Below are 25,591 nucleotides of genomic sequence, written 5' to 3'. Positions count from 1 at the left end.
GCATGCTCATGATATACAATCATAAAGGCTCTCCAGTGGATTAACTTCGTTTCATTGTGTATTTTTTCAATAAGCCCTTTATACCTAGTGGCACGGGCAGAGGCATAATATTTTCTATTACTTTTGGGTAGCCTCATCATAATATGTGTATTTTTTCAATAGTTCTGCGCACATTAGAAATGGGGGTTACAAGCGCACTTGCTTTTCACTTCTGCAATTGCACGGTTGCACTTCTTGGGCGGCCAAATTAAGGGAATAACTACGGAGGAAAGGGTCATCAACGTGAGGAAGAGGCAACTTTTTTTTTAGCAATCCTGCAGGCGGACTGGTAAATCAGTTTTTTCTTTAAATGGAACTTATATAGAAACGTTAATTTAGTCTTGAATTTGACTTGGACTTGATTTTAAAGGGCCTCTTGGTAAAACAGCAGCTCGCTTATGGCAGGTGCTGTTGGTTTTCACTTCTTTGCTTGCGAGGCTGTTAGTATTGAGAAAGTAGTTGCAAAGGAAAGGCTTAATGAGAAATGATGGAAAGGTAATTTTGTTAAAGGCGACTTTGAAGTCACTAAAAATTGCCAAACGATTGATGTTTTTAAAATATTTGTTTCTTCTTGTATGTCTTGTTTTCCATACTGTCTTGAAGTTTCATTTCTGAAGTTTTTCCATTCCCATGTTGACTATGCACAATTGATGCTTTTTCATTTGTGGTCTTTTGCCTCTGTGGTCACCTTGTGAAGCTGATTTCCTCACAACTGTTGTCTAGTTTGGCCTTGTTTGTTTTTTTTGTATTCCTTGAACCATACTATATCAAGGCATTCTTTATTTTCGGGTTTTAAATTTTGTTGCATAAATTTTTTTTTTTCAGTCTATGCATGTCATGGGGGGGCAACTGCACTGCAAAAATTTGACAGAAAATTTTTGTGGGATAAAAGTGTTTGAATGTTTTTGACCTGTGGTATGAAGGAGCACTGAACAAGGGTAAATGGGGTACACCTCAGTTGTGTCAGTAGAAATGCAACAAATATTAAAAAGTCAAGGAAGAAATATATTGTAGCAAGAAAAATATTTCTGAGATGCAGCCATAAAATTTTGTAGGATCAGTTATATATAATATTGTTTGCCATAAGCTCAAAGCAGTTTGTGCAAATTGAGCAGAAATTGGTGATTCAAGTATGGCTCGAACCTATTGTTAGGAGCTAAAGCTGTGTTAAGCATAGTTATGCATGCTTTGTTGTTAGAATTAGGGGGACTCTAAAGCTTTGATTTGAGAGGGTGTTCATGGTAGCCCCTGTAACACTGCCTTATTAGTGCATGATATTTTTTAATATTTTTTCGTTCAGTTAGGTTTTGGGAAAAGGAAGGCACAGTATACTTTTGGGTGGACACCTACACTTAATCAGGTCAAGGTCGCACCAGTGTTTTGAAGGTCAAATAGCTGGACAGATTGACCTTGACTGATAAATGGCGTAGTGAAGCTTTCACTTCAAAAATACAAAAAAATAATTCCTGAAAGTTAAGGCAATGCTGAGACTGGTAATTTTTCAGAAGTTTTTAAACAGAAACTTAGTGCCAAGTTTTAGTGGGGGTTGTTGTTTCAACATTCATGTTATTTGATACAGCATTTAGTTTTTTTATATGAAACCTGTAGAACATTAATTCAGTTTTGGATTTGACTTTGTAGACTTTAAAGGGCATCTGTGGTGAAGAGCCGCTTGCTCATGCCATTAAATCTCCACCCTTCACTTTTCGAGTTGTCTTCTATGTTGAAGTGTCACTTCTGAAATTTCTGGGGCCTTGGTTGGATGACCTTTTTGCACCAATATTAAGAATGCACCCTTGGGGTAGGGTTGCATTGAATTAAGGAAGAATCAACATATAGTGTGGAACTGTATTCCTATAGGAACAATTTTGTGGATGCCCTTGTGGTCATACCTGCAGAGGTTTTACTGCTGTTGGACTGCCCTCATGCAGTGCTCGAAAACAGTTTTTTTTCTTTTCTGAAACACAAGTACATGCAATTTTACATCAAGTTATCACTGCCATACAGGGAATGCTATGATGTGATGAGGTGCTATGATTTTCATTTCTATGTTCATTTCTGTGTTCATAGCACTGTCTCGCACGTCTGATGTTGTGATGGATGGGTTGAAAGTTAATACCTGTAAATGCTGTAATAGTATAGTGACATTATAGCATTACATTTGTTACATTTTTAAACGGGGAATAATTTTAACTGGGACTCATAGTCATTGGCTGGGGTTGAATTCATCTGTGGTGGAAGTTGCACAGCTGCACTCCAGTGCACTCAAGGTTAGCAATGAAAAACACTTGTCCGGAATACCTCTGAAAAATTATGCAACTTAATATGCATATTATGGAATGAGCTGTGAGTAGTTCAACTATATGTTTCTTTTGAGCAATCTTGAGGCAACCATGGAAAAGCTTCTGTTAAATCATTAGATCTTGCAGACTGGGATGATGATGAGCAGTCACTGGATGTCTGCATTCAGTCATGTCTGGCAGTATCCAACTAGCTTGCTTTAAGGGACGCTGAGGACTACTTCGTCCAGTTATTGTGCTCAATAAGAATTGATTCCTGGCTCTTTCTGGCTTTGTGTTCAGAGATGCATATATTGGCGGTAAAATTAGATTAGTTGATCCATTCAAACTCTGTGACGTCCATGCTGAAAACGACGTATTTTCACACTTTTGGAGGGAACTTTGTATAGCATAGCCTCTGGGATCCGTGCCAAAAAGTGATCAACCGGTCATGTGAAATCGGCCCGACGATGGCGACACCCATTTTTCTTTTGTTGGTCCTCCTAGCATATAAAATTTCCATTCTTGATGTGAGTGGTCTCTGATTTTAACACTGCACTTCATCGATACAGGCCAGCTTATGTTCCTCCAGGCGGTCAAGATTATCCGGAGCTCTCCACTACGGCATCCCTCATATAGCCCATGTCGCTTTGGGACGTTAGCTTCATGTATCAACTTCTGTTTGTTCTCAGTGGGCTTTTAACATGACATCCAATGCCTTTGCTATGTCTTGACATGCCAGGTGACATAAGGATGTGATAATCCTTCATGGTGTACCTCACACAAAAGAAAAAAAAAGTTACCAGCATATGGGTGCGATTGATTGCTTATTTGGTTGTGTATCTAGTCTACCTGTCAGATCTGGCAGACTAGTAGACGTCAGTATGTTAAAACTGGCAAGCAAGCAATGCAAAGAATGATCCACACTTAGTGCTAGCTCGTCGCTCTCCATCAGGTAGCAAATCTGCATTATCTTGCAGCCAGTTCCAGTGAGAGCAAGCATATTATGTACAATAGTGGGTAAGTATTGTCCTGCTAGGCTGGAGTCTGTTAGTAGCAATGCAAGTCAAGTGGATAAGGAAGAAAAAGTTTGAAGGAAACTTCTGAAGCTAAACGTGGACTGTAGTTATGTAGATTTCAATTGGGTTTACTCATTAAATTGGAGGTAATTAAAAGGGATTTAAAGCGCTGCTCTGCTTTCGAAAATGAGTTTTTAGTGGCCTTCATTTGGCTGATCTAATTGACTGTCTTGACAGTATGGTACAGAAAGTGACAAATACAGGAAGCTGGTCTGTTGGTTCATGCATAAGAAAATTGCCTTAGAGTTCACAGAAACAAACAAAGGTCTAACATGGTTCCTCTCCTTCCTTAATTATTTGTTATGGTTCCTTCTCTCATAGCTGGCATGACTAGCAGTGGTTTTGTTTGAGGCTTTTCTCAGGTTTTGTTTGTTTTGGTTCATACCATCCTTCTTTACCAGTCTTTGTCAGTAAAGCTTATTAGTCCTTGGTGCATTCAGTGGCACCTATTGTGGTTACCTGTTTTAGTTTAGCGATCTTTAGTATAATTAAGTCAACTGAAATTTGATGAACTATAGCTGCAACCATTGTATAAAATGCTATTATAAGGTGATGTTCCGTACAGATTGCATGTCAGAGTATTATTAGCTTTTTTCCTGACATGTGCCTATGCTACCTGCGATCTTGGCAGTTACTGTACTTCTATATCATAGTGTAGACCAGCACCATCTTAATAAATAAGGGCTTTGGCACACACTGGAGGCAACTTAGGTGCATCAGCAATGCCATTACCTGCTGCATTGTGTGGTTTGCTTATATTGCGGTTTGAGAACTGCTTTCCATGTAGAACATTACTCTAGGCGGTCTGTAGTTGATGGTGTCCGGTATGAGCGAGTTCATTTCCAGCAAAAGGTAGAGCTCACAGCAGTATGTTGGACTGCATGGGAAGCTTGTCTTGTTTAAAGAAACACTCGGCTAATGAGCATCTACCACGTTGTGAGGCATTTCCAGCATCACAGCATACATGTATTGTGAAATTTTAAGTTATCAGCTTTGACATGGTATTGCATACCTTGTCATGCTTTCTTTAAGCATACTTGCCACCTGTCAATGAATGACCTTCGTATGTGCACTGTTAAATGAGAAAATTATTTTGGAAAGCTTTTCTTGCATCTCCATACATCTCCTTGATATCCCCACCCATTGTCATGCATGTATTGAACTTGTAAAAATGTATTTGCCACGAAGTTATGTTTTATACTTGTTTTCTCTGGGATGTATCAGCCTTGTAGAAGGAACATTTTCGTCTGCATTGTGAAATCAGAAAACTGCTTTGAAAACTTCTGTTTATATGTAATATGGAACGTGCATCCCCAGCTGTTAGCCCGATCCACCAATAGCATTGTCATCACAGATTGGTGTTGGTCTGTCGGTTGTATGTTGCAAGTGCAGTGGTGCATAGTAGCATGCACCTAACGTTGTGTTCTTCTCTTCTTTCCTTTAGGGCCCCATATGAGTCCGGGGGGCGAAGTGTGCCAGGCCTTGGCTCTGGATGGCGGATGGGAGCAGCGCTGGTGAGATGAGTGGGTGACCAGCTACGGTGCCTCATGGCTGAATACCAGCTGCTGGGTGGAGATGGCTATGGCCAGGGCATTGAGGACGGCTCAGGCTCCTTGGCGGGCTATGGGGCTGCCTCCCAGGACCTGGTCTCTCCCCTGATGGCAGCCAACCCAATGGGCAGCAGTGCGCCAGGCACCAGCCAAATGGCACCATACAGCCAGATGCACCCAGGCTATCCACAGCCAGCCGACCAGAAGATGCACTACGCAGCCTATGGTGCTGGCCACGTGGCACCTGAATATGGTGCACGAGTGCATCCTATGGGGGAGCAGCAGTCTGCTATGATGGGCGGCTACTCACAACAGTCAGTGGTCGGCCAGCGCATGCAAGCCTCTGACCAGTACCCCTATGGCACTATGGGAGCCCCACAGCGCTCTCAAGATATGTGGCGAGGACATTACATGAACTCTGGCGCGGGCTACCAGCAACACACGACTGACTTGGGTGCTCAGCACACTATGGCCACAGCCACAGGTGTTAGCAGCCAGCATCACAGAACTAGCCAGGCCCAGTACGGCCCCAGCCAGGACTATTCTTTGCATACGCCGCAGCAGCATGGCTCTCCACAGAGGCCTGCCTATGGCCCGCAGGGCAATGGCACACATGTTGCACAGCTTACAAGCAAGGCTGCAGCAGGCACAGCAACGCTCATGGCAGACCAGTCAATGGCGGCTTATCCACAGACAACATATCCGTCAGCTCAGACTAGTGCCAGCCGATCGACATACGGCACTGCAGGGGCAATGAGTCACTCAGCAGTGGCCCAGAGCATGCCACCAGCACGGACACTGCAACGTCCTGGAGGCTATGCTGCCAGCAGTAGCAGCAGCCAAGCACCACTTCCTCAGGGCAGTCCTGCTCGCATGCAGCAGTACCCACAGTCTGCCTACTCGCCAGGTCACCCCTTTTCTGGTTCTGATGCCACCAGTCCATCACACTTATCTCCATACCCTACACAGGCGCCAAACAGCCCACAATATCGGGGCTCTTACCCATCGCCACGTCGGCCTACCACAACACCGCCAGCAGGTTCCCCCAGTGTTGTGACTAGCCAACAGTCATCATCGCAGGGCAGCTACCCCAGCCCAGGGGCCACACACCTTTCTAGTCCTGGGCAGGTGTTGTCTCCTGGCAGTGGGGCCACTGCCTCAGCTACTCCTGTCGCATCCAGCAGCCTTCAGCAGCTCGAGCAAATGGTGATGCCACACATGGCCACTGCCAAGCCACCGCCTGCAGCGACTAGTTCCACAGGCAGCTACTATGGCAACACAGTGCAACAGTCGTATGGGCCAGCCCAGGCGCAACAAAGCTTGAGCTATGGTGTGGTGCCATCCTCTGCCCAGCACCACTCGTATCCAAGCCCAAACCTTATGACTCGCTCTCGGCCACTCACAGGCACACCAGAGGCCTCCTCATTTGGCGCTAGTGACGTTGGACCTATAGCAGCTGGCTCAGCCTTGCCTGCCCGTAGTGATTATGCTCTGGGTGCCACAGGACCCGCACGAACAGCACCCGTTTCTCCCGCTGCGTATGGTGCCTACCCCCAGCAACAGCCGGTCTCTTCTCTGGGCTACGAGCAGGCACAACAGCAGCTGCAGCATTTGTACAGTGTGCCGCAGACAGCACAGACACAGAAAAGGGTAAGTAAAAGTATTGAAATGGTGCTGATTAGGGTCAACACAAAATGGTTCACCCTTCTGCAGATATCGGAGCTTCAAGAGCGGCTGCGAATTTTGCAGCAGCAGCAGCAACCGCAACAGTCCGCACTTCCTTCGTCGGTGCCTGCGTCGTCCCCTGTGGTACCCGGAATGGGAAGTGCTTTGGGAGGTAGCTTGGGTCCCATGGGCTCCCCAACTTCCATGGGTGCGTACCCATATCCGCAAGCAGCTGGCTCTGGGGTGTCTGCTGCTCCTGCTCCATACTCTCAGCCGAGGATGCCTACTACTGCTCCTGCGCAGCAGCCTCAGCAATTGCCTCCAGCACAACAGGTGCGAAATGACTTTGCTATTTGCAGTTTGAAGGGGTGTGTAGTCACAACCCTGGATTGATTATCTCGTTTTCGTTGAAACCACACTAAAAGCTGTAGGGGGGTGGGGAGGAATATGACATTTGAAGGTGGGCTTCTCTTATATGTGTGGCTTATATTAGCATTATCAGCTTAATTTATTTAATAGACTGTAGAAAATGTTGCATCACTGGCGTTTATTCTCTTTAAGAGCTGTACAAAATAAAAATAATTTTTGGTAGTGCTGTTATTATGCAAATCAATTTTCTGCTGGTGTATGCCTGCTAACATTGCACCCATTTTTATGTTGAGGTGGTTACAGGTTTGGTGGCTTTATGCTTACAAAGTCGTGCTACACATTTGGATGTTAAACATTTTTAATTTTCTTGAACAGGTGATGTGTAGCTTATTTGTCTGCACTTCAGTTTGAAGGATTATTAATATAAGAAAGCCATTTTAGCCAGGTAATAAGCACTGTGTGTTAGGAAGCATCAGCTCCTTGAAGTAAAAGCATAGAAGACCTATGGAGATAGTGGTTCTACATTGGCAGGATATTAGGCTTTTGAGCATTTAACTTTGCATCATTGAAGAGTTGCTGGTTTGCACTGCTTCATACTTATCAGAATTGAAATTTAAGAAATTGACAGAAGTGCTTTTTTTTTAACTCCATCACTTCAAGTACGGAAGGTTGTGCCAGCATAAGTATTGTAGATGTGGGACTGAATGTAAATGTTAATCACACAAGCTTTTTTTGTCACTAACTAAAGTTGACAATGGCTTGGTTATGTTTGGTTAATGATGTTTAACGTCCCAAACTGAATCGCACAAAGAAGGACTCTGATAATTCAATTTCGACCACCTTGGGTTCTTTCCTCCGAAAAGAGGGGGAAAGTATAAGAGTTCCTCGTATACTTTTGTATACGGAAAGTATACGAAAGTATGCCTCTTCCATATGGGACCCCGGCCTCGTATCATTAATTAACACACTGGAGAGTGTACAAAATCGCTCAGCTCGTTTTGTCATCAACGATTATCACTGGACTGCAAGCGTCACTAACATGAAGCTAAGTCTAAACCTGCTGTTCGTCAAAAGATTTCCTGTATCTGCCTCTTTCATATAGGATTTATCACCACAACGACCTTCTCCGATCGAGCCTTCTTATACACGCCCCTTATGTTTCTGCACGTGTCGATCATCACTACAAAGTTGCTATACCTCGCCAAAACACGATGACGTATGAACACTCATTTTTACCAAAAACATGCCATGATTGGAACAACTTACCTGCTGACCTGGTCGCTATCACCGACAACCATCACTTTCGCATTTCGCTTACTAACTTACTGTGAAAATTTTACTGCTCGCACATCCCGTTAATTTTTTGTCTACTTCATTCCTAGATACATTGGTACAGAAACAACGGATCTTACATGCAACAACCTGTTCCGGTCAATTTACCTAATGTTTTGCAACGTACAAGTGTGTTTAAAATAAGTACAGTTTTTTTTTTTTGTTGTTCTTTCCCCGATTTTTTTTTCCTTCAATACAATTCAACTGTACCATTTGTACCTTTGCCCCTCCCCTCTAAAATGCTTTTGTAAGCCCTGATGGTAAAATAAATAAATAAATATAATAGTTGCATCTTGTCTGTACTCGCCTATGGGGCTGAAACATGGAGGCTAACGAAAAAGGTTCTACGTAAGTTGAGGGCAACGCAGAGAGCTATGGGACTGAAAATGGTAGGTGTAATGCTAAGTGATAGGAAGCGTGCAGAGTGGGTCAGAGAAAAGATAGAGTTAATGACATCCTAGCGGAAATCAAGCAGAAATGGGCATGTGCAGGACACTTAGTGTGAAGAGAGGATAATCAGCCATCGCTTAAGGTAACCAATTGGATTTGAAAGGAAGGAAAGCGTAGCAGGGGGGCAGAAAGTTAGGTGGTCGGATGAGATTAAAAAACTTTGCAGGGGATCAAGTGGATGCAAGTAGCACAGGACCGAGTTAATTGGAGGTGTATGGGAGAGGCCTTTGCTCTGCTGTGGGTTTGTTTTGGTTTGGTTTGTGGGGTTTGACGTCCCAAAGCGACTCAGGCCATGAGAGATGCCGTAGTGGAGGACTCCGGAAATTTCGGTATCCTGGGGTTCTTTAAAAGGGCGAGGACAAGGTCATTCGATGTATTGCCGTTTTATACTTCTATGAATAATATACAGGCCTCTGATTCTACTCACAAAGTTTTACTACCTAGTGCGCGGCGCATATTACAAAACAATGCGATACCCCGCCGTGGTGGTGCATTGGTAAAATGCTCGACTACTGTCCGGAATACCCGGGTTCGAACCCGACCTCGGCGGCTACGTTTCGATGGAGGCGAAACGAAGAGGTGTCCGTGTGCTGTGCAATGTCAGCGCACGTTAAAGATTTCCAGGTGGTTGAAATTTCCGGAGTCCTCCACTACGGCGTCTCTCATAGCCTCAGTCGCTTTGGGACGTTAAACCCCACAAACCAAACCAAACCAGAAATCGGAATCGGGAAGCTCCTTCCACCGAGAGCGACCGCCATTTTGGAATGCTCGTGTGACATTACAGATACGCGGCGGAGTGTCGTCTGCAATGCAGGCTGCAATATCAAAAGTCACGTCTATTTTTTTTTTTTTTTTTTTTTTTTGATGATTGACACAGTGGTTGTCCCTCATGCAGAAGTGCTTGATGAAGATGTTACCGCACGAAAGCGTTAGCGGTTGCATGTGGTCATTGACTGTAGTTCTGGCAGTAGCGACCCCAAATCGGCGATTGCTTACATCACAAAGCGAGTGCACATTGAGCGGGAAGTGTCGATATGTGACCCTGTCTAGTGAGCGCAGCTGGCAGCTGTCAGCGCCGCTTATGTGTATATATACCCGGCGCAGGCAGGGGACGTAGCATCCACAGCGCTTCTTGCAGCGCAGTTGTAGTTTGTGAAGAAATAAAGGTGGATAGTTTTGGTATTGCTAACTCAGCTTGCATTTTATGCCGTGCAAACGAGCAGCATACATCCAGTCATTGCAAAAGCTATGTAAACAAACATGCTGGGAGCACAGTCGTAATCCGCGAATCGGCGCATTCCTGTGGGAGTTTAGGGTTCACACACTTAATACTAAATGGTGTATGCTTACGTTGAAGCACTCACGAGTCATTTGCTGGAGAAGCACTAGAAAAATGCGCAAGGTAAGGCTCGGGAGTCGGTCGCAGTCACGCGCGCGGCTGCGGGAGAGGCGAGACGGAGACAGCAGCGACTGAGAGGCTCTTGTTCAGTGCGGGCATGCAGTGAAGTGCATTTGAATCTCGTTGGGCTTTGCGATGACTGGGCTGAAGCGATGGCAGCACATGCTTTCGTGCGCTGGCCGCGGCAAGACTGAACATAGTTTAGCAAAAATGCTTTACCAGCCAAAATAATTAGGTCTAACTAACACGCGCATATAACAGCAAGTTAAGAGGTACCACTTCAGAAGTTTTGTCTACTCCTCTAATGTCACAAGGTATGCTCTTGCGTCTGGGTATGCTTGTCTGAGATGTAGTTTTTTGGACCAAAAAAGCGATAGCAATAGCTCAGCAATCAGGTACAAACGCTAACCCCTCCCCACTTTCACGGCACATGTACACGGCGGATGGAAACGTTGGACTAGTGGCTTTTTATAAGCGGGAGCACCTTTTGCTAAAACAAGATAACTCTCATAACGTAAGAATAATATGCCTCTGATTGTATGCCTAAATTATACAGCATGAGCCCGTCGATTTCGGCCTCCTCGTCAATTTCTAGTTGAAGCCCAAAACAACTCCGAGGATCACTAAGGTCACATATTATAATGAAGGCTTCTCAAAGAGAGAGAATATGTGAATAAAATCCGCGAATAGCAGACGACATGGGGATGATATCTCGTGACGTCAACGGCTGATGGTTGCCAGACCAGAAAGCTGATTCTGATATTAATAATAAAAATCAATTTTAAAACTACCTACTGCACCGAATGAGCTCAAATTTCGAGGATTTATAATTTACCTTGCGAGGAGTCAAATGCAATAATCAGTTTATGCTCAAATGTTAGCTGTCATGACCCCTTTAATGTGCACTGACATCTCACAGCACACGGGCGCCTTGCTTATCACCTCCATCGAAAAGCAGCCGCCGAGGCCGGGATTTGATCCCGCATCCTTGGGAACAGTAGTCCAGCTCCGTAACCACTGCGCCACCCCGGCGGGTATAGTCCTGCTGATGATGATGATGAGGGTTCTTTAGCGTGCACTGACATCACTTTGTGTTACGCCTTCATCGAAACACGGCCACTGCGGCTGAGATCAAACTCTGGTCTCCTGGCTCTGTAGCCGAGCGCCCTAAACCTGAGCCACTGCGGCAGGTAAAGTTGAGTGTTTCCTAAGTGCTTTCAGGCTTTTAAGTTTGGTTTGTAACCTTTTTTCTGAAGAGATCTTCGCTCATGACATGCAATTCACTGCAGAAGCTGGAGAACTTGCCATGAATTACTGCATGCTTTTGGGATGAGCAGCTTGGATTTTTTTTCTCATTGTATGCCATAGCCTAGTGCTGTTCCATGTCAGTTAATTTCTTAAGCGCTTTATTGTTTCTGGCGAGAAGCAGCAGCAGAAAAAAAAAAAAGAGCGAGCAGCAAATACCGAAATCAGCCCCGATGTCTGCAGCAGACACGCAGCGTGGCTGTGAGCACGATGGTAAAGACGGCAACGACTATTGGTCTCTGTGGACAGTGTGGTGTCGCGTCGACATAGTTTGACAAGGAAATCGACCGACGGCAGCCCGAACGCTCAACTCTTGCCGTTAGGCAACTGACAGCGTCGTCGGCCGACCATCTGCGTGCTGTTTGCATAGGAGCAGTGTGACAAGCACGATGACCATGCAAAAAATGCGTCTGTCGACCAAGATCTGCCTAGTGTGAACACGCCTTGCACGGCATATGGGCAGTTTTAATTGGCACTTAAAAGCCAACTGGAACAAAATTTTGCTTTGGCTACAATGTCTCTTAATGATCAGGGGCAGAAGTGCTGCTCCATTCTGCTCTATTCTGCTCCGAACTGCTTTTCCTGCATCATCCTGCTCCAAAACTCAATATTGCTCTAACATTGCTCAAAACAGGTTGCCTCGATGTTTTGCCATCAAATTTACTGAAACATGGTTTTACCACTCGATGGGTCATTAATAGCATCACCTATGAAAAAAATGTGATTTGGTGGCATTTTATTAAGTGATCGTGTGAAGCACAGCAGAGCGGTGGCATGTATGAGTTGCACATACTAAGTAAAGGGGCCGCCATAATAAAAATGATGGAAGCACAACGATGGCAGTGGTCTCTTTTGCTGAGCTTAATACTTCTTTCATAAACTAGAATTATCATGGAGACTAAAAATGTTTGTTCACGAGTAAGTTTCAAATGAAGTGATTGGAGGGAATTGCCAAAGAAATGCTCTGTGCATGTGACATAGTACTTTACCTCGGCTAGCATGAGCCATCAGGAATCTTGTCTGGCTGGAAAGAACTACACGTGTTGTATTAATGGTTCTGCTGTGAAAACAAGCAGGTACTCACCATTGAGGCTGCCATGCCTATGCCAGACAAAATCACCCTTGAATTTCTAAGGGAGGGATGCCACTTAGGTGCAGATTGCTAAGTGTTCTCAGGAGTGTTGGAAAGCCATAGAGAAAGCCATATTGCCAGCGTGTCGAAATTAAAGCCTAGCTCAAGTGATAATGTGAGCAGCTGTTGTCAAAAGGCGGTCAAATAGGGGAGGAAGCTATCCTTCAGTGCTGACTACTCTTCATGGAGGCACTACTGACCAGTGCTCAGAAATTTATCAGTACAGGCATAGCATCACAAAGGATATGCACAAGACAGAGAGTGGAAATGTGCTTTCCATCGATGTTAACTACTAACTGGTGGCGGTGCTTGAGTGCATCAAAGTGGGCTCCCCCTTTTAATCTATCTATTCAAAATAGTGGAAAGCTTTTAGTTGAACTTCATGTTCAGTTAGGAAGTGTAAAAGCAAACATTCCATTTGTTGCTAGTCTTTTTAAAAGGTTTGCTCAGGTTGTGTTATTTTAAGGATCTGCACATGTTTTGGCTGTTTGTATTGTCTTGTCAGAGATGCATGTGTAGTCAGCAAAGCATTGAACGTTCAATAAAAAGTAATAATCAGATTGGATTTTTTATGTCATGAAGCGAAAATTGTTATTATTAAAAGCATTTGAGCCTAGAAGCATGCTTCATTTTATTGCTTCAAAGCTGCTCCAAAATGCTCGAGCCTGCTTCCACTCCTGTTAATGTGATCGATGAGTCCCAAAATAATTGTAACAGAGTTTTACGTTTGTTAGAAAAGTAGTTTTCTTGTTACAAGTGCTAAGAATCTGTATAGCAGACAAGTGTACTCCTGGCGGCGTGATGCGGAATTGGGCAACTTACTGGACATGATGTAAAAAAGGGGTACTTGAGAGCTGTCCTCAAACCTGGTCCATTGTAGGTGAATGAATTTCAGGTGATGTGCAGTAATGAGCCAGAGGTCTGAAACGTGGCTTGGAGGCCCTAGGTCTGTTACGATGGGGAAATTTTCATAATTTCCACTGCAATTACCATGCCGAAACTATGTGTAGCCATCGAGGACACGAATGCACACAGCTTGCAAGAATATGCGCTTCACATGCGCTTCTGCGTCCTTCAGAATACCCAGACATAATGCGAGCCCACTTGCAGAGGTTTTTACAATCAGCAGAAAGCTGCCAAAATGCCACAGCTACAGCACCTGCCGGTCCGATTGTGCCCATTCCTACTTCATTTCTGGCTCTTCCAGTTTTGGTTCCATAAACGTTTTTGCAAGCGATTCTTGATCTACATGCTTCAATTACGACTCATATTAGTTTTTAATACTCTCTCTGCACGTACTAGTAGAAAACGCTCTTTTTATGGAGCGAAAAATTTCGTTGCAGTTGGCCTTTCAGTCAGTGGCCTTCTACATAAGTCATATCAAACTGATGAGTTGTGGTATGTGGGGTTTAACTTCCTTAAGTGACACAAGGGTTATGTGAGGGAAGCCGTACTTAAGGGATCTAGATTAATTTAGCTCACTTGGTGTTTTTAAACATATGCAGCAAATGAATTGCGGTGTTATTGCATGGGGGGGGTTGCGCAGTTTTATTGTCATCAAACGGTTCCATAATTCAGACCAAGCATTTGTTATGCAGCTGTCACCATTAATATTTTTGCACGTATGCATAAGATCAGTTAAAAAGAGAAATACTAAAACTAAGCTAGTGTAAACCTAGGATATCAAACGGTGGGTTTAATTCTTGAAAAGTATTCTTGATTGCCTTAAGCATTAATGATGAGTTAAAAGCCGGGAAGGTTACATACAAGTGCAGGCACATGCACTGTGTAGGATGTGCATAGGAGGAGCCTCGCTCCGTTGTGGCTGGTCAGTGCTGGGCACACCATTATATATAACATCTCTATGAACCAGATTTGTGAGTCTTATTGCTGTCATATTTTTTCTCTAAGCCAAGTGATAGTGGCCGGTAGCATTTACTTCAAAATTCAACCAACTGCATCACCACCTTGTCATGTGGCAGTTTAGTAATGGGAGATCAAATTATTTTTAAAAGGCTTCAGGTACTGTTGCATCACTCTAGCATTCAGTAAAGGACTTCTAATTGTGGCATGTTATTTTTCTGGAATAAATGTGTACTGCATGTTGTACATGAAGAAACGTTGCACTAGAGCTCTGCAATTGCATGGCGCATTACCTGTTTCGGGGAAAGAAGTGAAAGTAAAAATGATGACGCATCTTTATGGACTATGGGCGGAGAAAGGCTTTTTCCTTTTTTTTCTTTTTTTTTCTTTTTCCAAAGTACTGTTGTCCATGAGAAAACCCCTATTTCTTGATAGTAAAATCCTCCTGGAAAGGACTGCTTGTTTTGAAGTTGTGTGCTTGGCATCTTTTGCCTTACAATGAATTTTTTCTATTGCAGCCACATCCTCAGCTCCCTCCGTATGGCCCACAGGCACAGCAGCAGCTTTTGCAGAACTCCCAGTTGCAGCCACAGCCATTGCAGTCACAGTCTCTACAGCCTCAATCACTACAGCCACAAACATTGCAGCCCCAAAGTTTACAGCCTCCAGCTTTGCAGCCCCAGACCCTGCAGCCTCAACCTGTACCTCCTCAGGGCTTGCAGCCCCAGGCAGTGCAACCTCAAGGAATGCAACCTCAGGCATTGCAATCTCAAGCTCTACAACCACAGCCCCAGCAGCAGGGGCCAACCTCTGTTGGCATGGCAGTGGCATCTTCAGCATCATCAGTGTCCCCGCAAAGCCCTACTGTGTCCACCTTGTTTCCTAGCATGGCAGATAGCTACCGACCTCCGAGCCAGCCTCCTTCACTGCCTACACCTATGATCTCAGATCAGGTCAGTGTGATCATTGTACTTTCTCACTTGGCCGTGTTTGCTTGTATGTGTGGAAGAATTGCCTTGTACTGCTCTAAATCCTGACCATGCTGTTAGTAATCGTATATATTACGATATTGCTGTAGCCTCTGAAGTCTGAGAAGTTATTGTGGAGCTAGTACCAGCTGTTTCTTGATCCCGTGCATATCGGAAACGGACTGCTGAATTTCTGCCTAATGCTGCGCAGGACTTGCAAAGTTCACTGCCTCCGCTGCCTCTGGCGGGTGTTCCAAGTGTGGTGCCAGCTGCTGTGGATGATCTTTGCCCACTGGAGGGTCCCCTGAGCAGCTCTTTGGATGTGCCGTATACATGCCCATTACCTCCTGAAGACCCTTACCTGCTGCCACCTGATGATGTGCTTCCTCCCATTGAGCCCATGACCAAGCGCAAGCCCAGCCGGAGCAAAAAGAAGGCCAAGACTTCTCAAGAAATGCCCCCTCTAGGCTTGGGGCCTGGGGAGGGCCTTATGCCTCCAGAATTCCTGGTGAGATTTTGCAGTGATCTATACCAATTTTTTTCAATCTTGCAGCATGAGACGGTGCAGTTGTACAGCTAAACCTGGCCATAATGAAAAAAGAAAAGCACAGCACTGAACATAAAAGTTGAAAATAAGCTCCCATTATTTGAACCCACAAACACGAATTAACGAGCATAAACAATGAAAGTAACCTCCCATTATTTGAACCCACAAACACGAATTACCGAAGATAAAAGTTAGTAAGCTCCAATTATTTGAGTCCACAAACACAAATTAACAAACATAAAAATTGAAAGTAAGCTCTCATTATTTGAACCCACAAAGGTGAATTAATGAACATAAAAGTTGAATGTAAGCTCTCATTTTTTGAACCAAGAAACACGAATTAACTAACATAAAAGTTGAAAGTAAGCTCCCATTATTTGAACCTAGAAACACGAATTCACGGACAAAATTTGAAAGTAAGCTGCCATTATTTGAACCCACAAACACGAATTGACAAACAAAAGTTGAAAGTAAGCTCTCGTTGTTTGAACCCACGAATGATTTAATGAACACAAAGGTTGAAAGTCAGCTCCCATATTTGAACCCACAAACACGAATTAACGAACATAAATGTTGAAAGCAAGCTCGCATTATTTTAACCCACAAACACGAATTAACGAACCTAAAAGTTTAAAGTAAGGTCACATTATTTTAATCCACAAACACAAATTAACGAATCTAAAAGATTAAAGTAAGCTCCCATTATTTGAACCCACAAACGTGACATTTCATGGCTGCATTATTAACACGATAGCAGCAGCAACTAGCACTATCTCTGGCACAGGTAGCAGGGCAGAGGAGTGGGGAAAGTGAGGAAATCAAGTGCTTGCCTCTTTTCACATGATCTCTTTCTTGGTCTTCGTGACTGCCTTTACCCTAGGAAACAGACACTTTGCTCTCGTTGTTGGCACTCTACACCATGCACCTGCTGTCAGCATTGAAATTGTGCAAGCATTCGAGCGGCAGTGATGGGCACATGCCACTTGTCCCATTCGCTCTCTGCTGCATCCTATTGTGTGCACCTTTTGAACATGAACTGTAGTAGTGCTAATTGATGCGATGCTACAAAAATGTGGCAAGTGTGGAAGTCTGCTCCTGCTTCAAGCAGGCGGTTTGGAATTTTCAAGACTTCGACCGTACGGTGTTGACGTGGTTCAAGGATGCCCGACTGCAAGATGTATCAGTGTTGGGTCTAGTGCTCCAAGAAAAAGCAGGGAATTTGCTGCAGTGCTTCAGGCGACTGGTTTCGAAGCAAATGCTGCGTGGCTCTACCATTTTCGCTAGAGAAGTCTGATTATGTGACAGACTGCCTCCGGAGAAGGAAAGGCAGCAGACATGGAGGGTACACCTGCATGAATAAATGGCTGCTTTCAGGAAACCATTTAGTTTTGCTCCGAGGATGATTCAGTAGAGCTCCTTTGCAGTAAAGTCACTTGGATTGCCAGAAATCTCTACCATATCAGTGTAATTACTGCGTCAATTGGTGGTGATGGCCCTGGAGATGCTACGTGGTAATTGATTATCTACTTGTTCGCTATTTGTCCGTACTACAGCTGACATGAAGAAACTCAAGTCTCTGGTCTTCAGAAAGTATTTGAAGCCTTGCTGCATGAAAAACATAGTTTTTCTGCCGTGCGACTGCTGGGCCGACATTCATGCTTGGGAGATGTGCAGTCTCTTCTCCGAGTGGCTCAAGGTTTTCAGCCAGATGAGGAAGGATGACTAGAAAATCCTTATGATTGTTGACAGCTTTTCAGTGCATCTTGTGAGTGTTCGCTTAAAACTTTCTTAAGGCCTTAATCATGTTTTTGGGCCATCATCTGAATGCAACAAGTTGTGATCATGTATAAAATAAATGCACCACCTAATGTCATGAAAACCATTAAACGACAAATCAGTATGCCTAAATACAAGAACACTTATATATAACGGCCACAGCTTTTCCCCCTTCTTTTTCTTGCTATTTCTGCACCCAGTTTTTTTTGTCTACAGAGGAGCCCAGATTATGTGTACTCACATTTGTGTGATTATCTATATATATGGAGAATAATAAGTGTGGGCTTAGTGGACCTTTTGTAAACAGTTTTGTTCTTGGTTAGAAAATCTGGCTGTTCTGATAATGTCTCCAAAGGGCATTTGGCTGATGATGGAGCTGCATTTGAATTTGTGTCTGCACAGGTAACTTAAAGCTTTGTTTGAAAAATGTTTAAAGCAGAAGTGGCTGGGGGCTCGATTGCAGGGTTGCCACAGTGAAAAATGAAAAAAAAAAATTCTCAGAACAGTTGTATGAATAAGGCATTAAAGCATGGATGAGATGATGATTGACAGGAACTGCTTGCAATAAAACCGGTCGGTAGGCTACCTTATTGGTGGACGTCATGTCACCCAATTTATTCCAAATATGAATTAGCAATGAAGCTGAACAGTGGTAGTTGTGATCTTTTGGCAGCTCAATTGTTCAAGCTGCTTTTTTGGGAAGTTCTGTCGCTTAGTTTGTCAGTTGAAAAAATTTGCAGCCTTTCCTTCTGATAAAAGCTATTATTATTTTTTTTTTATTTGCTTTGTATTAGTGTGTTTCTGGCCAAGGATGAGCCCATAGATTGGCTTTAGCCTTTCAAGATTTTATCGTGTTGCATGGTGTCATAGGCTGAATTTCAGTCTTTACATTTCAGATGCCTCCAGGGAGCCCTGGCATGAGCATGCCTTTGCTGCTTCCTCAGCCGCCATGTATGGATGTGCAACCTCCTGCACCCACAAAGAAGAGCAAAAAACGCAAGCCCAAGGAACCCAAAGAAGGGGAGCCTCCGAAAGAGCCCAAGCCTAAGAAGCCGAAGAAGCCCAAGGCTCCCAAGCCTCCAAAAGAACCAAAAGAACCTAAAGAAGGAGGTGCACCAAAGCGCAAAAGTAAGTCAAAGAAGAAGAACACTGCCGAGGTGGCACCAGTACTGCAAGTGTCATCAACAGAGGTGCCAGATCCTGGAGCTCCTGTTCCAGAAGTGATTGCCGAACTGCCTGAAGGAGGCACCATAGCTGAAGCTGGAGCACAAGCTGCTGATGCATCGGCACCAACTGATGAGGCTAAGATAGATGCAACTGCTGCTCAACCTACGGAAGAAGGCAAGACACCCAAAAAGAAGTCTAAAGAGAAGAAGGAGAAGAAGGAACCTAAAACACCCAAGGAAGGCACACCTAAAACACCAAAGGCGCCCAAGAAAAAGCTTCCCAGGTGGGTTGTTAGTTTCGGGATTTTCGTCTGGTTTCCCGTAGATGCATTGTAAAAAAAAAGTTAGGTAATGGAGGTATCACAATTGGCTTTTCACTGCAGCAAATCGCCAACGGGTTTGGTGTCTGTGTTGAGTTATGTATGGAAGGGAAATACAGCAACAATAGCAACAGCGTAATTTTGTAGATGCAGGCGACAGCTTTGTGTGAGAATATGATGTTCATTTGTTAGGCATGTGCAAATAGTGCATTTTCTGTTCGAAGCAAATATGATGCAGATAACAGTTTTCTATTGAAGCAAAGTGAATATTTTCAGACAGAAGTGAATAGTTTGAGACTGGAAATGAAGTAATAAAAAAAATAAAGCAATTCATTACCACGTGTTAAAAAGGTGTCTGTAGAATTCACTAAAGTAGCTCAAACAAAATAATAAAAGAAATGTAAGATGATACTTAAAACTTTCATGAAGCAGTGTGACAACGGTAGCTAGGTAGAGAGCGCTAAGCATCATAGTCTCAAGGCCTTTACCGTGCAATTCTTTACATTCTGCTTGTTATAAATATAAAAGCTGCCTACATATTTTGAAGGTATGATTCATAATCCAAACTAGTGCTCTATCGAGTCCAGCATCCCACGGAGTCCAGTATACAAGTGTGGCTGAAACTTTGAATGCATCACTTCGTATACTGCATTTCCGTCAATGCAGTTCGCTTGATTACGGCCACGGGACCTATGCATTATTGCACCTTCGCCCCATTCATATTGTGGCTGGATGAGGTTAAGTTTTAGGTGTCCGTTGCGTGAAAATTTGAAAACTGTTGGCAAAGGCGATGCGCACAAACCGGAAGACTCTGTTCTCGCAATTTCTTGGATGGGTACACATACACTTATGTGCAATTCTGAAATAGACAACATGAACAATGTTTGCTATTTTTTAATTTTGTCTTTTTTTTTTTCAATGATCAGATAATCGGCATTTAAAGGCATTTTATTCTTATATTCATATTTGATTCGAAAATTTCAATATTCGCACACTCTTAATGAAAAGTTTTCATTAGGGCACTATTAGGAGAAGTGGCATTGCTCACGGTTTGATATATTGATTGTTCTGCTTAACAAGTATTCGATAAACTCGAAAAACACAGCTATACCTTTGCATTGGATTTTCAAGGAGAAAACCAGAGAATTCAATGTAAGCAATAATTTGATATATCAAGGAAAAGTCCATGCTGTTGTTTGGTGCTTGATGGTTTTTGCATTGCACTTGTTGTGTTTTACATATTTCAGATTGTCCCTGAAATTCAGCAAAAAGAAAAAACGCAAGCGATTAGGCTCCTCTGACAAATCAGATTTGGAAGGTACTCCACCTCCTTCTCCTGAGGAATGTGACGGGGTTCAGAAACGGCGTTCGTCGCGGAACACCCACAGAAAGAAGTACACGGATGACATTGAGCTTCAGTTGAGTGGCGATGAAACAGCTCTGGATGGTCTCCATATTCCTCACACTGCACGAGGCCAGGGTGCTGAGACCAAGAATGTTCAAGTTCTTGTCAATGTTGTGACCGAAGACACCATGGTGGTTGAAAAAATCTTGGCTTCCCGAATGGCCACAAGAAAATCTGAAGATGAGGACAAAGAGTCTGTGGAAGTGGAGGAGTTCTTTGTCAAGTACAAGAACCTTTCATATATTCACTGCGACTGGAAGACTCTGGAAGAGTTGGAGATGACTGATAAACGAGTTCTGCAAAAAGTGAAGCGGTTCCGTCAGAAGAAGGACAATATCAATTCAATCTTTGATTTTCTTGAGGATGAACCTTTTAACCCTGACTATGTGGAAGTAGACCGGATTTTGGATATGACTGAGACTGTGGATCCCATCGAAAGTGAGGAAGCAAATCACCCTGGTGTCAAAGATGAGAAGCCTGACCAGACTGAAGAAACTGATGTTGAAGTCAAGGAAAAAGCAGAACCAATGGAAATTGAGCCTGAAGAGCAAAATGAAAAAGGCGAAAATGAATTCCGGGTTCAAGAACAAACAGAGGAAGACAAAGAAAAAGAAATCGTAGCTGAAGCTTGTGAGCAGCCAGCAGAGGAAACCAAGAAAGAACTCGGCGGTGCTTCTCCCAAAGAACCAACTGTGCCTGCACCTGTTACTGAGGAGCCTAATAGTAGTGCGTGTGATGGCGACGGGACGGGATCACCTCTGCAGCAGTTGATCAAAAAGGAGCCTGACGAAGAGACGCCTGGCAGGTGAGAGCATCAAACTTATGTGTGGCAGTAATTGAGAAAGTAAGTGGGCATTTTTCGTAGGCATTTCCAAAGGAGCTCTGAACCCATTGATTGATGTGCCCATATAGTCTCCTGAACTTGTGTGAGAAGTATACAAAAGCAAAGGTAGTTGTATTTATGCCCTTAGAATAAAATCAGGAAATGGTGGTGCAGGCTGATGCAACCTGCCTTATGGTACACAAAAAAATTCAGAAGAGCCTTATTTCTGAAGTAAGAGTTAATGAAATTATAAAGGTAAGCTATGTATTACCCTAGTGGGGCACATGCTTCTTTATAGCATAGATTGTTAGACTGCTCATCACCTAAAGAATGTAGACTGCGTGGGTCAGTTAACTGTACCTTAAGTAGTGTATTACCACTTTTGCAGTCCTTTCAATTTGTTCAATTGCGTCTGTATATGATCAGTTTCGTTTCAACACAAGCATCTAAGATGCCGACATAGTATTTCCAGGGCTGGGAACAGATGATTTTGTGTCGAGTTCTGGTTATTCATTCAGATGATGTTTTTATCGTTTCAGTGTGAAGCCAGAGGCTGAAGATGTGTTAGAGGATAATGCTGCAGTACCTGTCAAGACAGATCCCCTTTTGGCTCCAAAGGTGGAAATGGAGCAAGTCAAGGCCGAAAACAGTGATGAGCCTAATAGCAGTAAAGAGAAAGCAGCACGACCCACACATAAGCACTACTTGGTCAAATGGAGAGGTCTCTCATATGAGGAGAGTACATGGGAGTTGGAAGAGGATGTGGATCCACTCAAAGTAGAACATTTTCTAAGATTTAAAGATCCTCCACCCAAGGAGAAGTGGAAAGTAAGCACGTTTTTCATTCACAGGTTTCTTTTTATTTGTTTCATTCTGAAAATGCTTATTACCAGGCCAGCGGGAATGAACGCCACATGTGCAGTGAGTTGGTGCTGAATTTGATGCTTTTCTAAAGTGAGCACGAGAGTATGATAATACAATCTGGCTTTAAAGGGGATTGTGCACGGTGATCGTCCATGTACAATCCCCTTTTAAGTGATTTCGTATGGTGGGCATTTGAAAACCTTTCCATATACATGGTTGTATTCTGTTCTTTATTTAGGAGACTATGCAGTCATTGCATGTACACATACATCTTGCACTCACTCTATAACTGTGCTGCTGTCTCTTTGCTTGGCAAGAACCTTTCTGCCTCTCTTGTCCACAGCACGCGCCAGGGGTTCATTCTCTTCCCAACTCACTCTATCAGGACACAGCACCTCTTCCCTGACAGCTCTAGGTTATGCACGACTTCTCTCATTCCGTACTGCGGGGAAGAATGGCTATTTCAGTAGTATTCAGAAAAAAAAAAAACTTTTATTCTTTCAATAACTAACATACCTCCTTTTAGAGGTATTAAAATGTGGCGTAATAGTTGCTTTTTTTGCAATGTTATATTACACTCGAAAACTAAACGAAGTTGTAGAAAAAAAAAATTCTTTTTTTTCTACTACTTTTCTAAAAAAAAAAAATGTAGGAAAAAAAATAGAAAGATAAGGAAACGAAAGCATGGTTAGGTATGTGAAAGTGAACAAGTAATAAACAAATTTGGAACATGCAAAATGCTGCTGAAACTGCCAGCTGTCGCAGTAAAAAGTTTTATAGTTTCAGCTATAAGCCTTTTTTGGTTGTGGCCTTGAATTTTGGCATCCATTCTCTTCGGTCAGCCACCATGATGTTTTTTTTTTGGTTGTTCAATTAGTCTTTGACACCAGTTCTTAACAGTCGGCCACCATGGCACTCAGTATGCCTTTCTCTGTACATCATTGCAATCCTGAAAAACAAGAACAAAGCACACTAAAAATATATAAAATAATCATACCATCCAAAAACAATATTGAAAATAGGCACAAGTATCACCTGTGAGCTCCTCTTGTAGGACGTGCAACACAGGACCTGGTTAGTAATTTAGTGATGACTTGCTGTCCGAATTGAAGTCTGAGCTCCCTGCATCATCACCAGACCCTTCGCTGCCACTTAATTGAGGCACCAGTGAGCTCATTCGAACTATATGCCTTTTGTTTCGCGCTTATGTGTGAGCAAGTGCCGTGGCCCGTATTCAGAGTTTGCGTCGTTATCGAAGTGTCGCTATCTCACGTAACCGCAAGTCATCTGATTGGCCGAAACTCCGGAACCGGGTGTTGCCACTACAGAGCCGGAAGAGGTGGCAACATCATGTTCCGGCATTTCCACCAATCAGGTGACTCGAGGTCACGTGATATAGCGACACTTCGATAACGACGCAAACTGAATACGGGCCCATGCTTGCTTACAAAAGCTGCGTAAGTGAATTGAAAATGAAAATTTAATGTCATTTGATGCAAATAATATTTGCGGTTAAATTCGAAAGCTCGTCTTAGTTTAGGGCCAGAAGTGTAGCAGAGCTTTCACAGTACACAAAAATGTAAAGTTAAAGTACATATTGGAAGTGTATGAATTCTATGCTTTTGGCATATTTATTTAACAACAAGCATTTGATTGCATTAAACAAATACCTTTCAATATTAACAGTGCTTAATCTTGTTTATATGCAGCCATTTTGGTTTGTCCTTCTGCCTTGGTCTTTGTCCTGTCTTTCTGCTTTTCACGTTTTAAAATGATATGGCCCACCTGCAAGTTCTTTTGAGCCATGTTTCCAACTATCGGAGTCGCTTTGTGTTCTGCCTCGGTGTCTATCCTTTCAGTGTGCTTTCTCACTTCCTAAATCATGAACTATCTGGCCTGCCTACAAGCTCTGTTGAGCCTTGGTTCTGTGCTTCTCAGAAATGCTGTTTTGTTGTGCCATTTTGTGCTATTTGAAATCGTGAACCTGTGTTCTTCCCCATCAAGTGGCTTGTAAAGCAGGTACCGTTTTTCTTTTGCCTCTCTGCTTGTTGAAGTTTTATTTGATTTCCAATCGGCGCTCTGCTTACATGTTGCACATATTGGCTTGTTATTGTGTTTGCTTCTTTCTGTCTCAGTTCTTGTATGACTTTTCTCAGGAAATTTCTGTGGTGGTGTTGTAACCTGTTTAATATTAGGCGCTGTTTTGGACTGCATGTTTACAGGAAAGGTTTTGATGGTTAACCCTTTCACTGTCACGAACGTACCAGTACGTATTCGCGTTTCCTCCCCGCAGTGTCAATAACGTACCCGTACGTATTCTATCTTGCGTTCAAATCTTCGCGCCTCACCGTAAAGCTACCGCGCTTGGACTTGCTCCGCCATCTGTTGAATCTTTCTACAAGCTGATATACTCGCTCAACGTTGACTCGCTCCACGCCGATATGACACATATGGAAGAGTATGGTGCGACCGCGCCCGCCCGTTCTTTGCTCGTGGGAGGGGGCGTGGTCGCTCCTTGACACTACTCTCTGGAGCGTGCATACCTTCGGCGCGCGCGTGCGGTTATGGGTTCAAAGTTTGTTCTGCCATCTGCGGCAGGTTTGGAGGTTTTTATTTTTATTCTTTGTCGCGCTTCCGCTACGGCGTGGCAAGTTCAGGGCCGCACGCGATTGCCTCTCTCCGACTGACATATGACTCGATTGCTGCATTCGCTCTCTCCACGCGCCCTCGCTTGAGGACAGCTTGCCGTTAGCAGCAGCAGCAGCACATGAGTGTTTTAGCCTCTTTCCATCTTTTTCTCTTTCGACTTCACTACGCGCCGTTTCTCCCCCTTGTGCTGGCCACTGAATGTGCGCCCTCCGCGCCCGCTTACTTTCGGATGGCGGACCGCACGGGACCTTCGACGGCTGACTGAAGCGATGGCTCTTCGGGTTCTGATTACCAGCCAAGCTCGGATTCGGACTCAGGATCTACCACACTCTGAAGAAGTATTGAGCGTGTTTTTTTTATTTTATCATATATCATTTATAGTCAGACTGATGATGATGATGTTTATTTAAACACCTGCAGAACACTGAAATGTGCAAATTGCATTGACTAATTTATTTGAATGCCCATCATAATGCAAAATAAATCTTTATGCTCATTCCCTGATATGCTCGTTCTCTGAAACCAAGCCGACACTGGGGGTGTGTCCCGGTCAGAAACAGCCGACAGTGAAAGGGTTAATGTGGATATGCTTTTCTTCAGTAGCGTGGGCT

The 25,591-nt window shown here is 43.7% G+C and overlaps 1 protein-coding gene across 5 annotated transcripts in view; it reads left to right on the top strand.

The window, feature by feature from the left end:
- The window catches only part of kis (chromodomain helicase DNA binding protein kismet), a 154,406-nt gene that overhangs the window by 7,865 nt on the left and 120,950 nt on the right, over nt 1-25,591 (top strand). For all 5 annotated transcript variants that reach the window (XM_084590373.1, XM_084590377.1, XM_084590375.1 and 2 more), the window contains exons 2-8: nt 4,842-6,597; nt 6,661-6,945; nt 14,981-15,415; nt 15,642-15,938; nt 18,650-19,203; nt 20,487-21,449; nt 22,007-22,295. In XM_084590373.1, the coding sequence (XP_084446499.1) occupies nt 4,945-6,597; nt 6,661-6,945; nt 14,981-15,415; nt 15,642-15,938; nt 18,650-19,203; nt 20,487-21,449; nt 22,007-22,295 (4,476 nt within the window). In that variant the 5' untranslated portion in view covers nt 4,842-4,944. The remainder of the gene's footprint in view (nt 1-4,841; nt 6,598-6,660; nt 6,946-14,980; nt 15,416-15,641; nt 15,939-18,649; nt 19,204-20,486; nt 21,450-22,006; nt 22,296-25,591) is intronic.

The sequence above is a fragment of the Amblyomma maculatum genome, chromosome 1 (assembly GCF_055883805.1).
Source record: "Amblyomma maculatum isolate TAMU_Amacu chromosome 1, ASM5588380v1, whole genome shotgun sequence".
In the NCBI taxonomy this organism is placed as follows: domain Eukaryota; kingdom Metazoa; phylum Arthropoda; class Arachnida; order Ixodida; family Ixodidae; genus Amblyomma; species Amblyomma maculatum.
Note: the sequence above shows the minus strand (reverse complement) of the source record. Positions and strands in the feature narration are given on the sequence as shown.